The 25,516-nt window shown below is 35.4% G+C and overlaps 1 protein-coding gene across 2 annotated transcripts; it reads left to right on the top strand.

Annotated features, from left to right (window-relative positions):
• The first annotated feature begins 120 nt into the window (after window positions 1-120).
• Window positions 121-24,931, top strand: LOC123537849 (BTB/POZ domain-containing protein 6-like). 2 transcript variants are annotated; one of them, XM_045321720.2, is made up of 8 exons: window positions 121-241; window positions 10,890-11,013; window positions 11,361-11,630; window positions 16,387-16,543; window positions 17,773-17,902; window positions 18,972-19,057; window positions 20,326-20,549; window positions 24,209-24,931. In XM_045321720.2, the coding sequence occupies exons 3-8, from the start codon at window positions 11,362-11,364 to the stop codon at window positions 24,669-24,671; spliced, it is 1,329 nt and encodes a 442-aa protein (XP_045177655.2). In that variant the 5' UTR covers window positions 121-241; window positions 10,890-11,013; window position 11,361; the 3' UTR covers window positions 24,672-24,931. The 2 variants fall into 2 exon arrangements, with proteins under 2 accessions (XP_045177655.2, XP_045177656.2); XM_045321721.2 differs by lacking the exon at window positions 121-241 and adding an exon at window positions 268-381.
• The last annotated feature ends 585 nt before the right edge of the window (window positions 24,932-25,516 follow it).

Raw genomic sequence — 25,516 nt, forward strand, 5'->3', positions numbered from 1 at the left:
TATATCAAAATCTTTAAGAGGATTTTTTTGGTGAAAACTTATATTTGTCATAAAACCAGAAAACTTAATACGAAAAGTCGCGCATATCTACTGCAGTACAGTACTGTTAAATAAAAAAAGTCAGAGAAAAATACGTCAGGATAGTACAATAATTATTGTCTCCCTTTTATCGAGAGTAGTCGTTTGTTTCTTAGAAAAAGGTATAAAATAACATCCTGCTTATTGACCCAAATATGTAGCAGTAAGTGTTTTTACGCAGTCTTTGTATTAGGACAATACATTTTATGTTCCACGTGGCGAAACTGAGTTTGAATTCATTGAAGTTTTGACGTCAGTTTGGTGTGATAATCTGATAATTAGTAGCAACAACCACCACTTTTTGTTAGTTTTGATTTACAGGAATAAAATTATGTTTTTGGACTTTAATATGTGTATGAATGACAAATCAATTGTGTTTTTGAACGTTAATGTTACTGATAAAGTCTTATGCGGTGTTAAAGTCATGTCCTAGATTTTGACACAACAACTTTTTCAGGTTTTTATTGCAAGAGTGTCTGTAATTAATTGTATTTTTTCTGCTACATGTATTTGATTTATTTTAATATGACTTATTCATCCACTATAAAGGAACATTTCCCTAGTTTCTTTAGAGAGATTATGAAGCCAATCAGTAAAAAAATATGACTAAAACTTTAGCCCCATTCAAATACATGTTACCTTCACTTTGGAAAACAGTGTATAATTTCTAATCTGCACATTTTTAAGTCTTGAAAATCATACAGTAATTTAAATACCCTCTATGTAACATGACGGGTGGTAAACGCGCAACCCAATTCCCGCTGGGAATACGCTTAAAATGGGTTGCGCGACGTCCGGTGCTAGTGTTGTGCGTAAAAATAGACGAAATTGAGGCATGTGAAGTCATGATTTTGCTTAGTATATGAGACAAGAATAATTTTTCTCAAAAAAAGGAAAATGCTATTCGACACAAATATGATGATACATCATATATATAAAATATCTGGTTTGTAATTTATGATTTGGCTCTATTATCACAAAAACTCTGGCGACAGGAAGCGTGAAAAAAGTATGAAATCAACAGAAATGGCAGTTTCTAACCTCGTATGCCTTATCTAAGGACATCTGATGCTTTTTAGGATAACTCAACTGTTATGAAATAACAGATATCAAAATAATTTGCTTCAAATCCTGCTCACAAGGAGATAATCAACAAAAAATCATCGGGAATGGGGTTCCAATTGTTTTTTGCCAATCTTTCCCCCAAAGCAACATTTCATTCAAGTGTATGTAATATTCATGACTGTCATACACGCGTTTGATCATTAGAAGTGTCACATTTCCGGAAAGAAATCACAAGAGTTAGAAAATTTGCATTTTTCATGATACCAAACTTTTTTGACAGATCCAGCCAGCAGAGTTTTCATGATATCAGGGCTAATTCTTAAATTAATAAATTAGTATTTCAAACATATGATCTTTATTCATTTTTGTGTCGAAAAGCATTTTGCTTCTTTCGAAAACACTCGTAAACGTGTCATTATTTACAAAAACAAAAACCCACCTACCTTGATTTTGTATATATTGATGCACAACACCAGCACCGGAAGTCGCGCAACCCATTTTAAGCGTATTCCCAGTGGGAATTGGATTGCGCATTTACCACCCGTGAACATGATAAGATAGGTTTGAAAAGTGAACACGAGCATTTCAATTTTTTTGTGGACACATTTTTTGGAAATCCTGAAACAAGGATTTGCAAGAGTTATCTTTCCTGTGGTTATTGCTTTATTTAGATACATTTTTAGCTCGACTATTCATAGAATAGTAGAGCTATTGGACTCGCCCATTTGTCCGCGTCCGCGTCCCGATTTGGTTACGTTTTTGTATGTAAGCTGGTATCTCAGCAACCACTTGTGGGAATGGATTGAAACTTCACACACTTACTCACTGTGATAAACTGACCTACATTGCACAGGTTCCATAACTCTATTATGCTTTTTTACAAAATATGCCCCTTTTTCGACTTAGAAATTTTTGGTTAAGGTTTTGTATGTAAGCTGGTATCTCAGTAACCATTTGTGGGAATGGATTGAAACTTCACACACTTTTTAACTGTGATAAACTGACTTACATTGCACAGGTTCCATAACTCTGTTTTGCTTTTTTACAAAATTATGCCCCTTTTTCGACTTAGAATTTTTTGGTTAAGGTTTTGTATGTAAGCTGGTATCTCAGTACTCACTAATTGGAATGGATTGAAACTTCACACACTTGTTCACTGTCATGATCTGACATGTACAAAGCAGGTCCCATAACTTTATTTGCTTTCTTTCAAAATTATGCCCCTTTTTTGACTTATAATTTTTTGGTTATGTTTTTGTATGTAAGCTGGTATCTCAGTATCCACTAATGGGAAAGGATTGAAATTTCACACACTTGTTCACTGTCATGATATGACTTGCAATGCAAAGGGTCAATAACTCAACTTTGCATTTTACAAAATTATGCCCCTTTTTCAACTTAGAGTTTTTGGTTAAATTCCTATATGTAAGCTGGTATCTCAGTACCCACTAATGGGAATGGATTGAAACTTCACACGCTTGTCCACTGTCATGAGCTGATAAGCACTATGCAGGTTCCATAACCCTGTTTTGCTTTTTTACTAAATTATGTCCCTTTTTCGACTTTCGTATTCATTCAATCGACAAGGCTGTTGAATAGTCGAGTGTTGCTGTCCTCCGACAGCTCTTGTTCGTTTGGCGGTCGAGAGTCTCGGTACTGTTGATTTATAGTTATTTCTAATAAAATGATTTTTTGTTCTTGACACTTGTAAGCTAAAACTTGTTAACTCTAGCTCGAAGGAAGTTAGTCCAACTAATTGTACGCGAGTCGCAATATTGTGATAATTTTTTGCACAGGTCATATCTCTCCTCCACGCACAACATATGAAGGGCCTTTCCCGCGACAATTCTACATTGCGATTTTAAAATCGCATTTAAACTATTAAAAACAAACAAAAATATTAGTGACATTTTAAGATACCTAGAAAGAATATCTATTTTTTCCTTCCATTCAATTGATGTTTATGTGAATAAAAGATAAAACACGAGTTTGTCACCGTTTTAAACAATGCACCCTCAAGCTTACACACATTTTACATGGCTCCACTTAATGTCATGTGATTGATAACGACCAACTGCACTTTCAGCTGTACCGAGTGCAGACATGTAAATACAGCGCGGTAGCCAAATGAAACACATAGTGTTTACGCTTTATTTTGTTTCAGGGCTCGACACTAACGCTGGTCCGCGGGTCCGAGACCAGTGCTTTTCAGGGAGGACCACTAGCTTCTTGAATCTGTGTGGTCCGGTGGACCACCGAAAATTACAAGCAAGTCATTTTTAAAATAAATTAATAAACATTGTTCACGATACTGCAGTTTAAAAATAGAATTTGGTTTTCCCCGTGTATATTTTCTTGAAATTTGGAATGCCCGGATGTAACGCTGGTACTAAAACCCGGGATCGGAACACGGTAACTTATCTATCTGCTTGAAGTATTCTTTTACGAACTATTGAGGTATCAGTACAATATCCAGCGTTCGGTAGACCAGAGGTTCTGGATTTTGACCCGCGAAAATCGAGAAAAACTCGTATCTGACTCGCACAGAAAATGTACCATGCGTCGGCGTGACCCGCGGAAATTTTCTTTGTTTCGTCTCGAGTTCGAAAGTTCTGCCCCTGTGCCAATCAAAATCCCAGTGAATTTAAATATTGTTTGCCGCCATAAGCGGAAGTATGGCAGTAGGCGGAGCGTCCTATATTAATTAGCTACTGACATATGTCAATTACGCCACGCGCCGACTGACACGTTGTCATCTCGCGGTTTGTATTTAGTGTAGATAATGTTAATTGATCAAAAGTTAAAAGTTAATTGATAAACAATGCGAGATGCAGCCTATTATCGTGTTTGTACAACTTGTTAATTAGCGGTATACAGCTTCTTGCCGATTATTACTGAACAACAAATTGGATAACGAAATTCATTTATTTTATGTGCTTGACACGTTTATCAGTTTATATAAGCCGATTGGCCGTTACGATCTATAGCATTTTATTTAATTCATTATCATTACCGAGGCAACAAATAAAAATGCGTTTAATAAGCAGAAATTATAAGTATTCAATAGGTATAATGAAAAAAAAAAATTTTTTATAACACATATTTTATCAAGAATTTAATGTTACTTTCGTTTTCCATATTTGTCACCCGTTTTCACGGCCGTGATTTTCGGACATTTTTAACGAGATTTTCTAGGCAATCTTAATGAAAAGTCAATAAAAAGTCTGCATTTAAGAAAAAATGACAACTGTTGCAAAAAAAATCTCTTGTTTTGAAGCATTTTTCGAGAAGAGGCACCAAACCCCACCCACTTAAAATATGAATTGCTGAAAAAAATCATCTTTATTGACATCTTTATTTTAAATTTGACTTTCAAAATTATTTTTAATAATTAAATGGCAGATGTTTATCAAAATAATAATATAAAAATCACATGTTTTGCAGTGTTTGTAAAAAGTACTCCATGAAAGAAGAGGGGGTCTCATATGTTACTGGTTGCGTTAACTTAAAAAACAACAACATCCATCTAGGTAGGACCACCTGAAATTCTGTCGGACCATCAGTTTGCAACAGCTGCTGGTCCTTCGGACCACCACTGGAAAAAAGTTAGTGTCTAGCCCTGTGTTTATTAATGTGTTTTACTGTTATGTTTAAACCATAAAATGATTCAATTTTATTTTGTTTTACAATTTCATCATTTAAGAATATTATCTGATCGTGTTTTTACCTAAAACTATTTTCACCACAAAAAGGTCTTTACTGGTTTTAATTTTGCCCTATCACGAAAATTTCTCAGATTATTTTGACTAGAAGGAAGTTAGTGTATGTACATACCGTATGTACAACGTCTTTTGGTAGGTTGTTCCAAGTATGAATGCCCTTGAGATAAACAATTCGGATGAGTTTCTGTATGGACCATTTTTATTCCCCAGCCTTCGACAGAGGGTTGTCAGTCTGGCTCTGTCCATCTGTCTATCCATGTGTTTAGATATGGCACAAAATGTGCACCCCTGCACAAGTAGCCCAAATAAAAGGATATTTCGGGACAGCATGATAAATTTTGACTGTACCGTCACGTCCAATCTTATTCTACATGTTCCAATGAAATCCATTGGGAATGTTTTCTGGTGCATGTACAGTGTATTTGTAAACATTACATCCCCTATAATGAATTTATGTTTACATTCAAGCATAAAATTGCCTCGCTGACATTTTTAGTTTCGTGTGGCGTCCGTCGTCCGTCCGTCAGTCCGTCCGTCCGTCCGTGCGTGCGTAAACTTTTGCTTGTGACCACTCTAGAGGTCACATTTTTCATGGGATCTTTATGAAAGTTGGTCAGAAGGTTCATCTTGATGATATCTAGGTCAAGTTCGAAACTGGGTCACGTGGGGTTAAAAACTAGGTCAGTAGATCTAAAAATAGAAAAACCTTGTGACCTCTCTAGAGGCCATATTTCTCAATGGATCATCATGAAAATTAGTCAGAATGTTCACCTTGATAATATCTAGGTCAAGTTTGAAACTGGGTCACGTGCAGTCAAAATCTAGGTCAATAGGTCTAAAAATAGAAAAACCTTGTGACCTCTCTAGAGGCCATATTTTTCATGGGATCTTTATGAAAATTGGTCAGGATGTTCATCTTGATGATATCTAGGTCAAGTTCAAAACTGGGTCACGTTTGGTCAAAAACTAGGTCAGTAGGTCTAAAAATAGAAAAACCTTGTGACCTCTCTAGAGGCCATATTTCTCAATGGATCTTCATGAAAATTTGTCAGAATGTTCACCTTGATGATATCTAGGTCAAGTTTGAAACTGGGTCACGTGTGGTCAAAAACTAGGTCAGTAGGTCTAAAAATAGAAAAACTTTGTGACCTCTCTAGAGGCCATATTTTTCATGGGATCTTTATGAAATTTAGTCAGATTGTTCACCTTGATGATATCTAGGTCGGGTTTGAAACTGGCTCACGTGCGGTTAATAACTAGGTCAGTAGGTCTAAAAATAGAAAAACCTTGTGACCTCTCTAGAGGCCATATTTTTCAAGAGATCTTCATGAAAATTGATCAGAATGTTCACCTTGATGATATATAGATCAAGTTCGAAACTGGGTCACATCAAAAACTAGGTCAGTAGGTCTAAAAATAGAAAAACCTTGTGACCTCTCTAGAGGCCATATTTCTCATTGGATCTTCATGAAAATTAGTGAGAATGTTCAACTTGATGATATCTAGGTCAAATTCCAAACTGGGTCACGTGCGATCAAAAACTAGGTCAGTAGGTCTAAAAATAGAAAAACCTTGTGACCTCCCTAGAAGCCATATTTTTCAATAGATCTTCATGAAAATTAGTGAGAATGTTCACCTTGATGATATCTAGATCAAGTTCGAAACTGGGTCATGTGCGGTCCAAAACTTGGTCAGTATGATTAAAAATAGAAAAACCTTGTGACCTCTCTAGAGGCCATATTTTTCATGAGATCTTCATGAAAATTGGTGAGAATGTTCACCTTGATGATATCTAGGTCAAGTTCAAAAGTGGGTCACGTGCCTTCAAAAACTAGGTCATTAGGTCAAATAATAGAAAAACGTTGTGACCTCTCTAGAAGTCATATTTTTCAATGGATCTTCATGAAAATTGGTCAGAATTTTTATCTTGATGATATCTAGGTCACATGTGCTCAAAAACTAGGTCACTATGTCAAATAATAGAAATAACAACGTCATACTCAGTTCAAAACTGGGTTGTGTGGGGATAGGTGAGCGATTCAGGACCATCATGGTCCTCTTGTTTGAATGTATATTTTGTGTTTTAGTTCTGCAATTTCATGTTATCTGCAGTCTGCTGTGTATTGAAACTGATGTTGGGGTAAATATCTCCTCACACCTGTTCATCATATTTCTGAAGTTTTAAGTCCCTTATTTAAAATTATGAGTTATATTCAACCCGTTTGAAGTTTCTACATGAATATTAATGTTTAATTTATTGGAGCAAGTAAGTCTGACAAGTATTTCATGACTTCTTTGGAATTTTCAATACTATTTACGTTTTCCTAACAGTAAAATGCAGATACGGGTAAGGCTTTGAGGGATGACAACTGTAAAATATCAGATCATAAAATAAGTCATCCCGATAAGCCAAATAAGTATGGCTACTGCACAAGTGAGTCCATTTTTAGCTCGACTTTTCGGAGACTTTCCCCTTAACTCTGATTTGAATTTTGACAGAATTATGTCCCTTTTTAACTTGGAATTTTTGTTAATTTTTTGATAAAGTCAGATATCTCTGTTACTATTAAAGCTTTTGACTTGAAACTCAAAATAGTTATTTACTATCAAAGTCTACACTGGGAGACACAATTTTCATAACTCTGATTTGAATTTTGACAGAGTTATGTCCCTTTTTAACTTGGATTTCTTTTTACTGGCAAAGCTCTAATTCAGAGTCAAGCACTGAGAAAAGTCGAGCGCGCTGTCTTACAGACAGCTCTTGTTAACGTACTATATACATTTAGTTGTTACTGGGGTTACTTACCTATTCTATTGCTTTAGTTAATTGAAACCTTGAGCAACTTAGTAAATAATTATATATCTTACCTTTAAACTTCCAGCAACAGTACACCAATTAACTTCTTTTGAAAACGTTATGCATTCGTATGCAGAATGAAACTGCTGCGCGATAAAGCATAAATTCATTACTTCAGTCTACAGTATATAACTTTCCTACTAAAAAACGTAAAAAGGGATAAAAAAAACAAGTACACTTCTATAGAAAAGAAACAGTCCAGTTTCATAATATCAATTTCAGTGTCAGATGAAGAAAAAGCTAGGCCAATCTTCAATTGCAAGCAGTAACCAAAGTCATATAGTAATTAACCCTAGTAAACAAAGGTGTGTAGTTGATCATGAATGGACACTTACTTGATCTTTTAAAACACTGACACCAGAATTTTCCCTTAAAAAACTGACACTGGAATTTTGAGAAAGAGTAAGTAACTGGTTAAAGTCATAGATTAAGTAACTGTAATAACCAAAGGTATATAGCGAGTTACAAATGGACACACTTCTGCAGGGGCGCACATTTTTGGCCATAATTATATGCATCTGTCTATCTGCTGAATTTGAAAATGCTTATAATTCAGAAAGTATTTAAGCTTGCAATGCTAAACCTCACATGATAATTAATTAGCACGTGGCCTTTGCTCGCACTTAGCGTTATCCCCCTTGACCCAGTAAAAGCAAAGCTTTTCTCCTTGATGTGGAAAAAAGATTGAAAATGCTTATAATTCAAAAAGTATTTTAATTAGAATCACCAGACCTCACATAATGACTAGTTAGCACATGACCTTGGCTCACAAGTAGTATTATCCTCCTTGACCAGTAAAAGCAGACTTTTTTCACCTTGATTTGGTAAAAAATAGTGATTTTTGGCTGTCTCATGTTGAATCAGTGGATTTTCATGAAACTTTCATCAAAGGTAGATCACTAAGGGGCAGAGTTACATGCTCATTTATGTCAGGATTGCTTCATTGACTAGAGTTGTTACACTTTTATTATTTTGCAATCCATTAATTCCCACACAAAGTAATCCACTGATGGATCTTCATGAAATATGACACAAGTTTAGATCACTATAGAGTGGTAGAGCATGCCTATCTTTCATCAGGATCTCTCCAGTAACTGCCGTGTTTTTGCCCTAAGTTAATTGTTTCAAAATTCATAAATTCTCACAAAACAAAGTAACCCATTGATGGATCATCATGAAACATAATACAAATATAGATCACTATAGAGTTTTTCGCCCTTGATTATGTAAAAGGTAAGAACCAACAAATTGTTGCACAATCCATGTGTGTATCTGGAAATTAAATATCATTCAAAACATAATTACCACATTCACAAAACAACTAATTTGGTAGGGGAGATAAATTCACTGAATTTGCTTGTTTTAATATAATTTCTTATGACCTTTTGTATTTCTGGAAAGAGCAAATATAAACATTTCATTATTTTCTATATGATCAATATCATTGAAGATTTTGTACAGGTTCAATCATATGAGCTCTTACCCTTCAATACTCTAATGTAGGTAAACCCAAGGTCTTTTCTCAGTATTGTCTTGCCAATAAATTCACCATTCTTGTTGACCTGAATTGTATATTTTCTGGGCTAATGATACAGTCAACAATATACATGCGACCACCTGTATTAAGCAACCTTTTATTAAGCAGCTGCCTGGACATTTTTACTATGTAAATATGTTCCATTAAACATCTTTTTCCTAAGGCAACATGCTACCATACTAAAATGGTCCCAGCTGATACAATTGTCTTCAAAAGTGTCTATCAAATGACTTTGTATGGTAATTTCCACAACCGAATGATTGCAGGTGTAAACAATTAAACTTTCTTACTGTTCAGCCTGTGAACAGTTGCCAAAATCAGTAGACAGCCAGAAGTGTTTGCCATCTTAAAACAAATTTTGAACAATATTTATCACAGATTTAGATATTGATATGCATGGTATATCAACAGCTCAACATTTTACTTGTCTTTCTGAATTAACCAAAATTTGATTGAGACCATTCCATTATGAGACCACTGTTTGGTTGTCCCTTGTGTGGTCTTTTAATACAATATCTACTGTAGACTGGCAAAGCATACTCCAGACAAGGCCTTATGAGTGCTTTATTCAACTTCATGTACATAAAAATTTTCTAGTCAGTCCTATTTTTCTATTGGCGAATTTCACTTTGTGATGAATTGGTTGATAAGATTTTGGAGTTTTATCAAATGTTGCTCCAAGATACTTCTCTGTTTGAACTTGTTGGATTTATATGACAATATTGACATTTTCAGCTTGACTGTTGGAAGTATATGGGGAGCTATACTACTCATGTTGGCGTCAGCATTGGTTAAAGTTTTTTATAATATCAAAGATCTTGAGCGCTACCAAAGATATTCAACTGAGACTTGGATTACTTGCATATAGTGACAGTGTGCACTTGTATGACAAGGAACATTACTCTGTCAGCAATATTTTTTTAGAGATATGCCCCTTTTTTAACTTGAAAATATTGGTTAAAGTTTTTGCTAATGTTAAATATCCTGAACATTGTCAAAGTTATTCAACTGAGACTTGGAATACTTGCATATAGTGAAAGTTTGCACTTGTATGACCAGGGAAATTACTCTGTCAGCAATATTTTTAGACTTATGTCCCTTTTTAACTTAAAAGTTTGGTTAAAGTTTTTAATAAAGTCAAATATCTTGACTTCTATCAAAGATTTTCAAATGAGACTAAGAATAGTTGCATATAGTGATAGTGTGCACCTGCTTGACAAGGGACATCAATCTGTCAGCAATACTTTTAGAGTTTTGCCCATTTTTAACATAGAAATTTGATTAAAGTGATTTATAATGTTAACTGTCTCTGCAATGAATTGATCCATTGGATTCAAACTTCACACGTCTTTAGGGTCAGTAAATATAGTAACAGGTCCAGATCCTAGAAGTCTAACTTGTAATTTAACAAAATTGTGTGTCTTTTTGTGACACAGTTGTAACAGTACTACCTATTATAAAATCCATTTTATTGACAGGCCTTTGAATAGTCAAGCGCGCTGTCATCAGACAGCTCTTGTTTATTTCCAGTAAAAGACCTTGAGTTTTTTAGTATTGAAGACCATCTTCCATTTATTTGCCTAATCTTATGCGTGAAAAGTGTTATCTTGCAACATATTTTTATTTTCAGGAGCAACATTCACTGAGTATAGGTTCATATCATCAGTGGACAGCTTCACTGTACAGTTCATTGCATCAGGAAGATTACTGAATCATATGGATTAGTAATAGGAGAGACCCAATCACCACATCAGGTAATAGTGCTTATTTAGGTTTAGAGGCAATTGTTGAAAATATAAAGATTCAGTCACACAAATGTTTTCTTTTGAAAAGGGCCAGGATGACTTACAAAAATGTGGTTTAAAAAAAATCTGGCCGTTTTTTGCCTGGAGATTTTATTTTCCAGACTTAATGATGATATTTTCAGTCATAGCAATGAAAATTTCAGATTTAACAGTGATATTTTCAGACTTAACAATGATATTTTCAGACTTAATGGGGATCTTTTCAGACTTATTGTTATTTTCAGAGTTAACAATGAAACAAATATTTTTTCAGACTTAACAATGATTATTCTCAGAGCTAATAATGATATTTTCAGAATGGCAGAAATCCTTGAGAGTCTGGAAGATTGGCAAGCAGGGAGGAGTGTGGTAGATTGCAATAAGTTCATGCTACAGAATGAAATCAACTGTGATGTTACATTTTTACTGGGGCAGAAAAAAGAGGCCATTAAAGCCCACAAGTACATGCTTGTGAGTCGAAGTTCAGTGTTTCAGTCAATATTCTGTGGTTCAATTTCTGGTAGCAGCAACAATGATACTATTCCAGTATCAGACATAGATACTGAGACATTCAAAACATTGTTAATGTGAGTATACATGACATTTCTAATATCTGACATAGATACTGAGACTTTCAAAACATTGTCCAAGTAAGTATGTTGGATACAATTCCACAATATTTTAAGACACTGAGACATAATAAACACTGTATTGAGAGGTAGTATACAAGACCAAAAACTTCTTTTGTCATGTGATTTACCTATATTGCTTCCCTTTCGGAAAAGTTCAGTAAAGACAGTTACAATAGTGTCTCTTGACCGTTAGTTAGTTTGTACATACATAGACATGAAAAAGCAAATAAGCTACAGAATATAAGTATTGACCTTTATATTATGTCAGGTTACAGAACAAAAATTAACAAATTAAAACTCTTAGTCCATGTATTATTAGTGTCCAGAATTATATTTACGAGTGACGTTTGCTAAGTCTTTTAAATAGCTATTATAAGTCATTTGGATATTGGTAAAACATAGTTGACATTACAGTTGAACCTGCCTTAGCAACCTCCTATGTTAAGCAGCCACTCGCCTAAAGCAGTTAACTCCCCCATTAAATTGTCTTTTGACTTTTTAGCTCACCTGTCACATAGTGACAAGGTGAGCTTTTGTGATCACGCAGCGTCCGTCGTCCGTGCGTGCGTTCGTTCGTTCATGCGTGCGTAAACTTTTGCTTGTGACCACTCTAGAGGTCACATTTTTCACGGGATCTTTATGAAAGTTGGTCAGAATGTTCACCTTGATGATATCTAGGCCAAGTTCGAAACTGGGTCACGTGCGGTCAAAAACTAGGTCAATAGGTCTAAAAATAGAAAAACCTTGTGACCTCTCTAGAGGCCATATATTTCACAAGATCTTCATGAAAATTAGTCAGAATGTTCACCTTGATGATATCTAGGTCAAGTTCAAAACTGGGTCACGTGCCTTCAAAAACTAGGTCAGTAGGTCTAAAAATAGAAAAACCTTGTGACCTCTCTAGAGGCCATATATTTCACAAAATCTTCATGAAAATTGGTCAGAACTTTCACCTTGATGATATCTAGGTCAAGTTCAAACTGGGTCAGGTGCCATCAAAAATTAGGTCAGTAGGTCAAATAATAGAAAAACCTTGTGACCTCTCTAAAGGCCATATTTTTCATGGGATCTGTATGAAAGTTGGTCTGAATGTTTATCTTGATGATATCTAGGTCAAGTTCGAAACTGGGTCACGTGCGGTCAAAAACTAAGTCAGTAGGTCTAAAAATAGAAAAACCTTGTGACCTCTCTAGAGGCCATATATTTCATGAGATCTTCATGAAAATTGGTCAGAATGTTCACCTTGATGATATCTAGGCCAAGTTCGAAAGTGGGTCCTGTGCCATCAAAAACTAGGTCAGTAGGTCAAATAATAGATAAACCTTGTGACCTCTCTAGAGGCCATATTTTTCTTGGGATCTGTATGAAAGTTGGTCTGAATTTTCATCTTGATGATATCTAAGTCAGGTTTGAAACTGGGTCACATGCCATCAAAAACTAGGTCAGTAGATCAAATAATAGAAAAACCTTGTGACCTCTCTAAAGGCCATATTTTTCATGGGATCTGTATGAAAGTTGGTCTGAATGTTCATCTTGATGATATCTAGGTCAAGTTCGAAACAGGGTCATGTGTGGTCAAAAACTAGGTCAGTAGGTCTAAAAATAGAAAAACCTTGTGACCTCTCTAGAGGCCATACTTGTGAATGGATCTCCATAAAAATTGGTCAGAGTGTTCATCTTGATGATATCTAGGTCAAGTTCGAAGGTGGGTCACGTGCCATCAAAAAGTAGGTCAAATAATAAAAAAACGTTGTGACCTCTCTAGAGGCTATATTTTTCATGGGATCTGTATGAAAGTTGGTCTGAATGTTTATCTTGATGATATATAGGTCAAGTTTGAAACTGGGTCAACTGTGATCAAAAACTAGGTCAGTAGGTCTTAAAATAGAAAAACCTTGTGACCTCTCTAGAGGCCATACCCTTGAATGGATCTTCATGAAAATTGGTCAGAATGTTCACCTTGATGATATCTAGGTCAAGTTTGAAACTGGGCCACGTGCCATAAAAAACTAGGTCAGTAGATCAAATAATAAAAAAAACCTTGTGACCTCTACACGGCTACTAAACGCTAGCGCCACCACCAAATTGTGGTGATAACGAAAAGAGCTATCGACATTTCCGTGGTGCAGCTATCGCCCGTTTCTACTTGTAAACACGTGAGTAAAATTTATATTTTATCTTCTATTTTTATTGATAGAACTTTTTTCGAAAATCAGAGAATGTAGTTCCGTGTAACAACACTTTTACTACAGGTTGGCTGTGATTTCATTAAAATAATATGCAAATTGTGGTGTCAGGAGCTTTTCTTCCGAATCTGACAGTGGCAAATTTTCATATCGGCCAGTATTCGAACACCATTCTGATGTATAGACACACTGTAAGAACATACCTGCGCATGCAAATGGTGTAGAAATGATAAATAACTATATAAGCACACACCATGAATAATAGAATCTCAGGTTAGAAGAAATATACCAGGATTTTTAAAAGTGGTGGCGCTATAACTCTAGTGATGGCGCTATACAGTAGTGGTGGCGCTGTTACGGCATACAGTTATACGAACTGCTAACGCATCCGGAACAAAACAAACACCAACATTCTCTAACTGATAATTTTCCTGCAAGGAATTATGTTATTAAAGAAAGAAAAACACGATCATAGTTTATTTACCTTGATGAAACATTCTCTATCTAAGAAAAAAAAAAGAACAAAATACTCACAGACCCTTGGGACTCTTGTAGTCAAAGTGTTTAAAACGTTACTAAATGTAGAATTATTTCTAACCTTTAAATATTCTACTTAAATACAAACCTAAGTGTACTTTAAATTCAGGTCAAGAAAAATAGCAGCAATACTTTTATTTCAAACAAAGATTTGTGTCCAGGAAATAATCTGAAGATAGTGTAGAATTTATTGTTATATTAAGATTCTGAATGTTACTTCCCTTTGTTTTTATACGTCGTTTGCATGTCATTGTAAACAAAAGACCTTACTGTCACAATTCTTTCTGAAAAGTGAGTACAGTGCATTTTCAGTTCCAATCGATTGAATATGATTAATCAATAGAGCTTAGATGTACAATCTGTCAAATCCATATACATGTAGATTATTTTGCGATCATGTAGAGGTTACTACATGTATTTTGTTGAGTAACGTAATTTGGGTGTAGTGTGGGATAGGTTGATAACATCCATTATTGTAGAAATTTCCGTGGCTTGCAGACAGACATTTTCATGTATTAAAATTGAATATATCAGCCACTAATCATATATAACAGCGCCACCACTACTGTATAGCGCCACCACTTGAATGATAGCGCCACCACTTTCAAAAATAGTCGTGTTTTAATATTTTACTGTATGTTTCGTAATTCTTTTGTGTATGGGAATAAGTGTAATTCATTTCTACACCATTTGCATGCGCAGGTATGTTCTTACAGTGTGTCTAATCATCGGAATGGTGTTCGAATACTGGCAGATATGAAAATATGCCACTGTCAAATTCGGGAGAAAAGCTCCTGGCACCACAATTTGCATAATATTTTAATGAAATTACAGCCAACCTGTTGTAAAAGTGTTGTTACACGGAACTACATTCTCCGATTTTCGAAAAACGTTCTATCAATGAAAATATAAGATAAAATATAAATTTTACTCACGTGTTTACAAGTAGAAACGGGCGATAGCTGCACCACGGAAATGTCGATAGCTCTTTTCGTTATCACCACAATTTGGTGGTGGCGCTAGCGTTTAGTAGCCGTGCTCTAGAAGGCCATACTTTTCATGGGATCTGTATGAAAGTTGGTCTGAATGTTCATCTTGATGATATCTAGGTCAAGTTTGAAACTGGGTCAACTGCGGTCAAAAACTAGGTCAGTAGGTTTAAAATTAGAAAAATCTTTTGACCTCTCTAGAGGCCATATTTTTCAATGGATCTTCATGAAAATTGATCTGAATGTTCACCTTGATGATATCTAGGTCATTTTCGAAACTGGGTCACGTGCGGTCAAAAACTAGGCCAGTAGGCATAAAAATAGAAAAACCTTGTGACATCTCTAGAGGCCATATTTTACATGAGATCTTCATGAAAATTAGTGAGAATGTTCACCTTGATGATATCTAGATAAAATTCAAAAGAGGGTCACGTACCTTTGAAAACTAGGTCAATAGGTCAAATAATAGAAAAACCTTGTGACCTCTCTAGAGACCATATTTTTCAATGGATCTTTATGAAAATTGGTCAGAATTTTTATCTTGATAATATCTAGGTCAAATTCAAAACTGGGTCACATGAGCTCAAAAACTAGGTCACTATGTCAAATAATAGAAAAAGCGATGTCATACTCAAAACTGGGTCATGTGGGAACAGGTGAGCGATTCAGGACCATCATGGTCCTCTTGTTATTTTAATTTCAATGTTTCTAAAGCAGCTATTTGCCTTATGCAGCCAGATTGTATCATACCATGCTGGACACGATTGGTTCTGCCTTTGCGACCAGTGTAGATCATGATCTGCACTGTTTGCTATTCAGTCAGTATCGTTTTGGTAAGCACCCCTTTTTAACAGTTAATGGTACTGTCCAAATTTGAAGATGGACAAGTTCATTATAGAAATTTAGCAGGGTAAGGGTTATATCTCTTCCTTGGCATGCCGCTTACTTTTTTTGTTGTGTTTTCATTGTTAAGATCTGCTTCATTTTCTTTGTTGTCAGGTTTTTATACTGTGAACAAGCAGCTGTAAATGCAGGTAATGTAAAACAACTGTTATATGCTGCCAAGAAGTATGCTGTGAAAGGCCTTGTGGACAGATGTCTGACATTTCTAGAATCTTCAATGAATGTTCAGAATGTTTGTAATATTTTAGAACAGGTTTGTACAATTATAGACAGCTTGTAGAAATAAGTACAGTATTTCTTAAAATTTCCATAACAGTGATCATAAATTACTGGCTGTACCAGGGAAAAACAGGGATGCACAAACTGTAAAGATGTTTTTATTAAAATCTGTAAAAAGATCCTATGGAAGCAAAGAATACAGCCAATGAGAATATTTAGCAGACTCGGTTTGATTCAATCTGTTCATGAGAGGTAATGAAATGTGCAACACCTCTCACGCCCCCTAGCACCGGCTTAAGTGGAACTCTATTACACATATATTGAATGGACTCCATGATCCCACAGGACAAGAAAATGTAACAACACTGAATCCATTATCATAAGTCATTGATACTGGCTCACTTGCACCTCACAGCTGTGGTTTGAAACCTACCAAGAGTGTAAAAGTGTAAAAAAAAAGTCATGTGAGGAGGCTATCCATCCAGCTTGCTGAATGTCAATGGTTCTACTTTGGCACATGAAATAATGCTGTACCAGTGGACTCACCATTAAAGCTGAAACTTACATTTGGTGTAAGGGAAGTGGTGATCTATTAAATAAGGTGTTGGACACTCAAAGCGGAGCCCTACTGAGGTCACAACTATACTGTTCATATGACACCAGTACTGAGTTACAGGAAGTGGATACATAGTTATTGAACTAAGCTTTAGCTTTCATCACAATCAAGATAAAATAAATATGGGTAAACTAAATTTGTACCAGTCTGACTTAAAACCTACTAAAAACAAGTAATCAAAAGCAGCAAGTAATCACTGTAATGTTGGTATTTTTTAAGATATTTGAATTTATTATATACCAATATAAATTCTGTAAAAAAAATCTGCTTGTATTTCACAAATAGATATGAACAGGCAGAAAAAAATCTGTACTTTACCTTTTGAATTCCGTATTGTATGTTGTACATACTAAAAAGGTCCACTTTTCTGCTGTGAAAATGTCATTTTGAGTGTTTCCAGAATTTAAAATTTCTTCTTGACATGCTTTCAATTGCCTGAAAGTGTTATCAGAAAAAACACATTCTTGAAATAAGGCATTCATGTCTGTTAGTTGATCTTTCATTTCTTCACTGCTCTTCCGTCACCTGCACATATGAGTTGAGAAAACTTCTGTCTAATTATTACCTCATTAACTGGTGATTTTGTCACATTTAATTTTTATTTAAAAGTACTTTGTATATGTATAAAAATACACATGTACTTATAGGTGCACCTGTATGATGGGAAGAACCTGGAAGCAAAATGTGTCAACTTTATATATGAGCATGCTGAGGATGTCCTCAAGTCACAGGCATTTACTAGTCTATGTCCAAGCTGTGTGGAACACATTGTTAAAGGTGTCATTTATATTTTCTGCTCCTGTTAAATATCTTAATAGTGGAGTGTTTTTAAATTAGAGTTGTTAAGCATTTGAGTGGTTTAGATTCCATTCTTGTACAAGTATGTCCTTTGTTGTACATCATATGGAAGAAATGTCTTGTATTTGAAACATTTGAGTACTGCTGGAATTTTAAGAAAGACAATTTAGCTTTTATAAATTTAATCATAATCAGGCTTTGAAATTTTGTGAATTTAAGAAAAAAATCCTGTTTAGAACTCTCCACTTGGGATATGAAATACCTGGGCATTTTTAGGTGTTTGAAGTTCAGAATTCTTTAAAACAACATACACAGTGAAATATTGCCCATTTGAAATTTGATGGATGTGCTCCTAGAAAAAAAACAGAGGTCATCTACTGACCAAATACAGTCATCCTACGAAATTTCGGGACTGAAGGCCAAAACGTTTTTAGCTTGAATATTCAAATACTATAAAACTTAGAGCTATTCTACTAACTTGGGCGTAGGCCTCACACCTTTGTTGAAGTTTTGCTTGCAAGTTCATATTTTATTGACCATTTTATTTTTATTGAGTTGAAACCATCTTTAATCTCAGGTTCATTGTGACCTTGACCTTGACCTACTGACCCCTCAAACAATAGGGGTAATCTGCTGGCCACAAGCAATCATTATACGAAGATTGAGGACTTCAAGTACTATATTTGTTAGTTATTGAGTGAAAACCATCTTTGGTATAAAGTTCATTGTGGCCTTGACCTTTGACCTTCTGATCCCTTAAACAATAGGGGTTTGACTACTGTAAACCAAACCATTTATTAGTTATTGAAAAGAAACCATTTTTAGTCTTTGCAACATTGACATTTGACCTACTGACCTTCAAACTACATGTCATCTGCTGGCAACAGACAATCATCCATGGGAATAAAAATCTGCTGCTGTGGAGAGTTGTTCATTCTTTGAAGGTATTATTACCAGAGGTTATACTGAATATATTATTCAGGCTTTAGCAATTGAAGCTATTCTAAATGATAAGTCAGGTGAAATAACAATGTTGATGTATTTTTAGCTGATGAACTGGTTGTGAAGGAGAGATTAGTGTATGAAGCTGTGTTGAGCTGGGCAGATAAAGAGTGCAAAAGAAGACACTTAGAGGTAACCGTGTGATGTCTTATACTGTGTAGTCTGACTTGTCAGAGTTCTAATCACTCAAATACATCTATTTGCTTGACCTATTTTTGTTTGCTACTTTTTCAGATCACCTGAACTGAAGGTTTAGGGTGAGCTATTTCTATAGGTGGATGGTACAGCATCCAGCATCTGTCGTCCACAATTTACATAAAACATCTTCTCCTCTGGAACTACTGGTCAGAATTACACTAAAGTTGATCTGTAGCATCCATCTCAAGTTTGTTCATATGTTTCTGCTTGATCCCTTTTTAGAGCTGAAGCTAGAGAAACCTTTTATCGACTTCTTCTCATGAACCGCTTGATGGATCTTCATCAAACTTTGTCTGTAGCATCATTATAAGGTCCTCTTTAAAATTTATAAAAATGAGGGAGTATGGCCCCTTTGAGGGGCCACTAGAACTAAAAATAGCAATACCTTTAAATAATTGCTCATGAACGGCTCAATGGGTCTTCATCAAACTTGGTCTGTAGCATCATTATAAGGTCCTTTTTAAATATTATTCAAGCGGGTGCAGTTAGCCCCTTGTAGGGGCCGCTAGAGCTAAAAATAGAAATACCATTTAATGACTTCTCATGAACCACTTTATGTTTCTTCATCAAACTTGGTTTGTAGCATCATTATAAGGTCCTTTCCAGTCTTTAAACGGGGTTGCTCAACTCCTTTTAGGGGCTGCTAGAGTGAAAAATAGAAAAAAGATTCAAATGACTTCATTTCCTGAACTGCTTGGTTGATGTTCATGAAACTTAATCTGTAGCATCAATGTAAAATTTTCTACCAAATTTGTTCAAATTTTGGGGCAACTAGTTTATACTAACACAGTTGTTAGCAGTGTCATACATATAGTCATAGATGTTATTAACCTAAATTTTACTGTATTATGAAAATATGATTATAACATGTCAGTATTGTCTACATGATTGTCTAAATGGTTGTTAAAAGATTGTTTCACATTTGTATAATCACATCAGTACTGCTTTAAATTCTGGGATTGTCAACAAATTTTTATTTCGTACTTAAATTTAACACTTCAAACTGAATCGTGAATTTTTCACAAGATAATTGCTGATGGTTTAAGCTTCCAATGTCACAAAGAAAATTTCTACAGACTAATTTAGGTTTTTTGTGAATTTCCGTCAGTGTTCATAGGCATATTTTATAGTAATGATGTTTGAAGAGGATTTTAGCACTGGTTTGACTAAACTTAGAATCAATTGTATTGTATCTCTTACAGGTTACTGATGAAAATCTAAGGACAATGCTTGGACAGACTTTATTCCATGTAAGATTTCCTCTTTTGGACCCGGTATATTTCACAAATGCCATCTCAACACGTGAGTTACTGACAATGCAGGAGGTTATCGCTGTATACCAGTACTTTAATGGTAGAGCACAGCCATCTAACTGGAAGTTTTGTATCAACAGGAGAAGAGGATTTTCAATTAGCAATGTAGTCAGGTGAATGTAGGAAAAATCCCTCATACCCCCACCAACTCTTGACAAAATACCTTTCAGCTGTTTAGTTTGATCAGGATGGTCAAAATCCTTCGTTTGTTCCATAAAAACAAAATCATTACAAAAAAATAGACACTTTACAAGTCTTCTCACACAAGACTTATTTTTTATGCCCCCAAAGGTGGGCATATTAAAATCTCACTGTCTGTCTGTGTGTCCGGTAAATTCTTGTCCGGGCTGTAAATCTTCCATCCATAAACATGGCATAAATGTTCACCATAATGAGACGACGTGTCATGCGCAAGACCCAGACCCCTAGCTCCAAGGTCAAGGTCACATTTACAAGTCAAAGGTTAACAGGGTATGTTTCGTGTCCAGTCCATAACTCTGCCATTCATTAAGGGATTTTGAAATTACTTGGCTAAATGTTTCTCATAATGAGACGACTTGTCTTGAGCAAGACCCAGACCCCTAGCTCAAAGGTCAAGGTCACACTTAGAGGTCAAAGGTTAACATGGTCTGTTTCGTGTCAGGCCAATAACTCTGCTATCCATGAAGGGATTTTGAAACAACTTAGCATAAATGTTTACCATAATGAGACAATGTGTCATGCACAAAATCCAGACCCCTGGCTCCAAGGTCAAGGTCAAATTTACAAAGGTTAACAGGGTATGTTTCGTGTCCAGTCCATAACTCTGCCATTCATTAAGGGATTTTGAAATTACTTGGCTAAATGTTTCTCATAATGAGACGACTTGTCCTGAGCAAGACCCAGACCCCTAGCTCCAAGGTCAAGGTCACACTTAGAGGTCAAAGGTTAACATGGTCTGTTTCTTGTCCGGTCCATAACTCTGCCATTGATGAAGGGATTTTGAAATTACTTTGCATAAATGTTCCCTATAATGAGACAATGTGTCATGTGCAAGACCCAGACCCTTAGCTCCAAGGTCAAGGTCACACTTAGATGTCAAAGGTGTTTCTTGTCTGGTCCATAACTCTGCCATTTATCAAGGGATTTGAAAATAATTTGGTACAAATGTTAACCATATTGAGAAGATTTGTCACACTTATGACGGAGGCCTCTTAGGTCAAGGTCACAAAATGATATGTGATTTTTTTGCGCATACAACTGTGGCATTCTTGGGTATACTTCGGGGGCATTTGTCACCAAAAGTCACAGCTCTTGTTTGCAAATTTCTTTATAGTTACCTGTAACAGTCTCAGGAAAAATGTGCAGCCTCGAGTGGGACTTGAACCTCAGACCTTCAGCTTACCATGCCAGTTGAGCTACTGAGGCCACCTCATATAAGAACTGATACTTACGTAACACGTTTGAAAGTTTATGCACATTTTAAAGGATCAGTAATTATTGTAAATAAAACATCAAAGCAAAATTAAATAGTGTTAGGGTAGATAACTCTGGAATGATTTTTAGCACACCTGAGCCAAAGCTCATGGTGAGCTTTTGTGCCCGCTCAGTGTCTGTCGTGCGTCATCCGTCCGTCAGCAATTTCTAAAAAAATCTTCTTTAAAACCACTGGGCAGAATTACACCAAACTTCACAGGAATGATCCTTGGGTGGTCCCCTTTCAAAATTGTTCAAAGAATTGAATTCCATGCAGAACTGTGTTTGCCATGGCAACCGAAAGGAAAAACTTAAAAAATCTTCTTGTCCAAAACTGCAAGACCTAGAGCCTTGATACAATATCTAATGGTCCTCTATTAGAATTGTTCAAATTATGCCCTTGGGGTGAAAAGAGGCCCTGCCCGGGGGGTCCCAAGTTTTACATAGACTTATATAGGAAAAAACTTTAAAAATCTTCTTGTCTAAAACCACAAGACCTAGGCCTTTGATATTTGATATGTAGCATTGCCTTGTGGTCCTCTACCAAAATTGTTCAAATCATTACCCTGGAGTGAAAAGAGGCCCTGCCCCATGGGGGCGGGTCTCAAGTTTCATATAGACTTATATAGGAAAATTTTAAAAAAAAATCTTTTTTTCTGAAACTGCAAGGCCTAGGCTTATGATATTTGGTATGTTGCATTGCCTTTGTGGTCCTCTACCAACATTGTTCAAATTATGCCCCAGGGGTGAAAAGAGGCCCAGCCCATGGATGGGGGTCTCAAGTTTTTATTTTTAATGAAAAAATCTTCTTGTCTGAGAGTTCAAGGCCTAGGCCTTTGATATTTGGTGTGTAGCATTGCCTAGTGGATCTCTTACAAAATTGTTCAAATTATACCCTTGGGATGAAAAGAGACCTTGCCCTGGGGGTCTCTTGTTATACGAGTTATACAGGAAAAGATACTTAAAAACAATATCTGATCATAGTTCCTAGACTGTTGAATTATAATTACCTGATGACCCCAAGTGATTAGGGGTCACCTGACTGTGACCTTGACCTACTGACCTACTTTCTTGTTTTTTAAGATACAACCTTGAAATTTGGATGACATGTACAGTTAAGCACACAGATCTTAAAACTGACTTTCAGTGACCATTAATGTGACCTACTGACCTACTTTCTTTATATTTTCGGATCAATTTGTCATTTGAATCATGTGGCTCATATTACTCCGGTAAGCGATTCAGGGTCATCATGACCCTTTTGTATTTCAAATACCTCCCTTCATCTTTCATTAAAATGAACATATTTTGATAACTACATGCATGATTGGTCCCAAATCTCATTTATAAATGTGATCAAGTGGACCCAAACAATAAAGGTAGACAACTCCAGAGTGTTTGTTTGAAAACAATCCATACTTCCTATAGGTTATATAGCAGTAATTCACTCAGAAATGTGCTTCCCTGGTTTAGTCAAAAGAAGTCCCTAATAAATCTTAATTTTTCCATTTTTTGCGCATTTGTGTGTAAACCGGAGACCAAATTGGCATTATTTCACTTGTGGATTGAATTTTACATAAGAAACGTTTCATGTTAATATTTGCATGTTTTCAAGTTGTTTACTTGAAAACGAAAAGTAGGGTGTTTATTCTGCGGACTGCTTTCTGAAATGTGCAATATGAGGATACCTGATTTCAGTTGACTTGCACTATTCAATATCCTTTTTTCTTTTCATTTTCTAGAAGCAAATATATGGATATCTTGTGAAAAATAGGTCTACGATGGAGTGAAACTCTAGAAACTGTATCAAAAATATTCTGAAGTAGCTGAATTTTATATGAAACAAAGAACAATTTCTTTTATTGGTATATAGCCCCTGCTGACACAAATATCACTCAAGTGAGCGATATAGGGCCTTTCTTGGCCCTCTTGTTATATGTTTTACAAGACATAGTATTTATTGCTGGATTTCACTTCTATTGTTATTTTCCATAGGAAGATAGATATATTCTTTCTGCATCAAACATAGTCTATGAAGATTTTCACAATGGTAAACAAGTGTGTGCAAGTAGCCTACTTAATATTCTCAAAAATATGCTTCCACTCCATACATTAACAATGGTCCTGTCAGTCATATAGAGGTTTCATTTATGCTTTGATTTGACACAAAGTTGCACGGAATGTGTAATACCAAATTTATATAATGGCTTTATTTAACTCCCAGTATGTCAAGCATGTGCTAAAATATTGTAATATTGCTATAATATGTTTTAAAAAGTTACATTTTGCAATCAGCAGATACCATTATTATTTACAGATACAATCTTATTTCAATGGAAGGCTTTCAAAGGCCTAAGTCTGGAGAGAGTGACTCGATTAAATTTTCCTGTTCAGAACATATTCTTCTACATGGTGCATCAATGTATGGCTCACTTGATGAGGCGGCAGACTATGATGTGAGAATAGAACTCTGGCATTGTTCTGAGAAGGAAAATGTTCAACTGGCATCAAATTTTCTGACCTTAAGTACGACACGCACGCAGCATATGTATGATGTTATGTTGTCTGCCCCAGTGACTTTGTCGCCAGGCAAACAGTACAAAATTTCTGTGGAGATGAAAGGGCCCCCTACCAAGATGGGATATGGCGGGAAAAGTGATATAACAGCTGATGGTGTTAATTTTCATTTTATGAGCTTGAAAGGTTGTAAGACGACAATAGGGAAAGGACAAATTCCAGGACTATTGTTTACACATACTGATGTTAAACAAAAGAATTAGAAGTACTTTAAATTTGTAAAAAATCTTTCTTTTTGAAGAGTATTTGTTTACTATTATTACATATATAACTTGGAACATTGTTCCACTATGTCATTTCTGTTGTACAATAAAATATGTTTTGACCTAGTCACCCATGTTCTAAAGGACAGAGAATCATAAATTCATTAGACAATATTATTGTTCATCACTGTTATTTTTTGACTGTTATCTTTCTTGTTTTTAATCTTTATTTATGATAAATAAAGAACAAATTTCCTGAACACTTCTTCACTTTTCTATGACATTTCTCATGTTTCAAGTACTATTTATATATATATGAGATTAAGAAAATCTGTAGCCAAGAAGTTAAAGTCGCTGACTTAGAATCACTTGCCCCTCATTCAGCTGACTTATGTAAGGTTGGTGGTTCTACCCAAGTTCCTGCTCATTCCTGACATAATACCTAGGTCATGAGAAATTGTTGTAAGGGTTTTTTCCCCTATTTTTAGCTCTGCTGGCACCTAAAACATTTGAAAATACATTCCAAGGATTCTACAGGTAAAGTTTGGTAAAAATACATCAACTGGTTCATGAGAAGAAGTCTTTTAAATATTGTTCTATTTCAGCTTTGCTGACCTCTTTAACTCTGGCAGCCCCTAGAAGTGGCCAGGCAAAGCCATTTGAACAATATGACATTATTTATCATATAAAGATGCTACTGACCAAGTTCAGTAAAGATTCATTAGCCTGTCACTAGGTCAAATCATTGTAAAACAATGTAAATGATTTACAATGCACCTGATCCACAAAAACATGGTCAGAATGTTTGTTTCTATGAAATCATGTTTAAATAATTTCACAAAAAT

Source organism: Mercenaria mercenaria, chromosome 18, assembly GCF_021730395.1.
Source record: "Mercenaria mercenaria strain notata chromosome 18, MADL_Memer_1, whole genome shotgun sequence".
Lineage (NCBI taxonomy): Eukaryota > Metazoa > Mollusca > Bivalvia > Venerida > Veneridae > Mercenaria > Mercenaria mercenaria.

Coding starts and splice junctions, on each gene's coding strand:
- LOC123537849 (XM_045321720.2), top strand. CDS start 11,362: ATGGCAGAAATCCTTGAGAGTCTGGAAGATTGGCAAGCAGGGAGGAGT. Junction 11,631..16,386: donor ACATTCAAAACATTGTTAAT/GTGAGTATACAT, acceptor CTTTGTTGTCAG/GTTTTTATACTGTGAACAAG. Junction 16,544..17,772: donor TTTGTAATATTTTAGAACAG/GTTTGTACAATT, acceptor ATGTACTTATAG/GTGCACCTGTATGATGGGAA.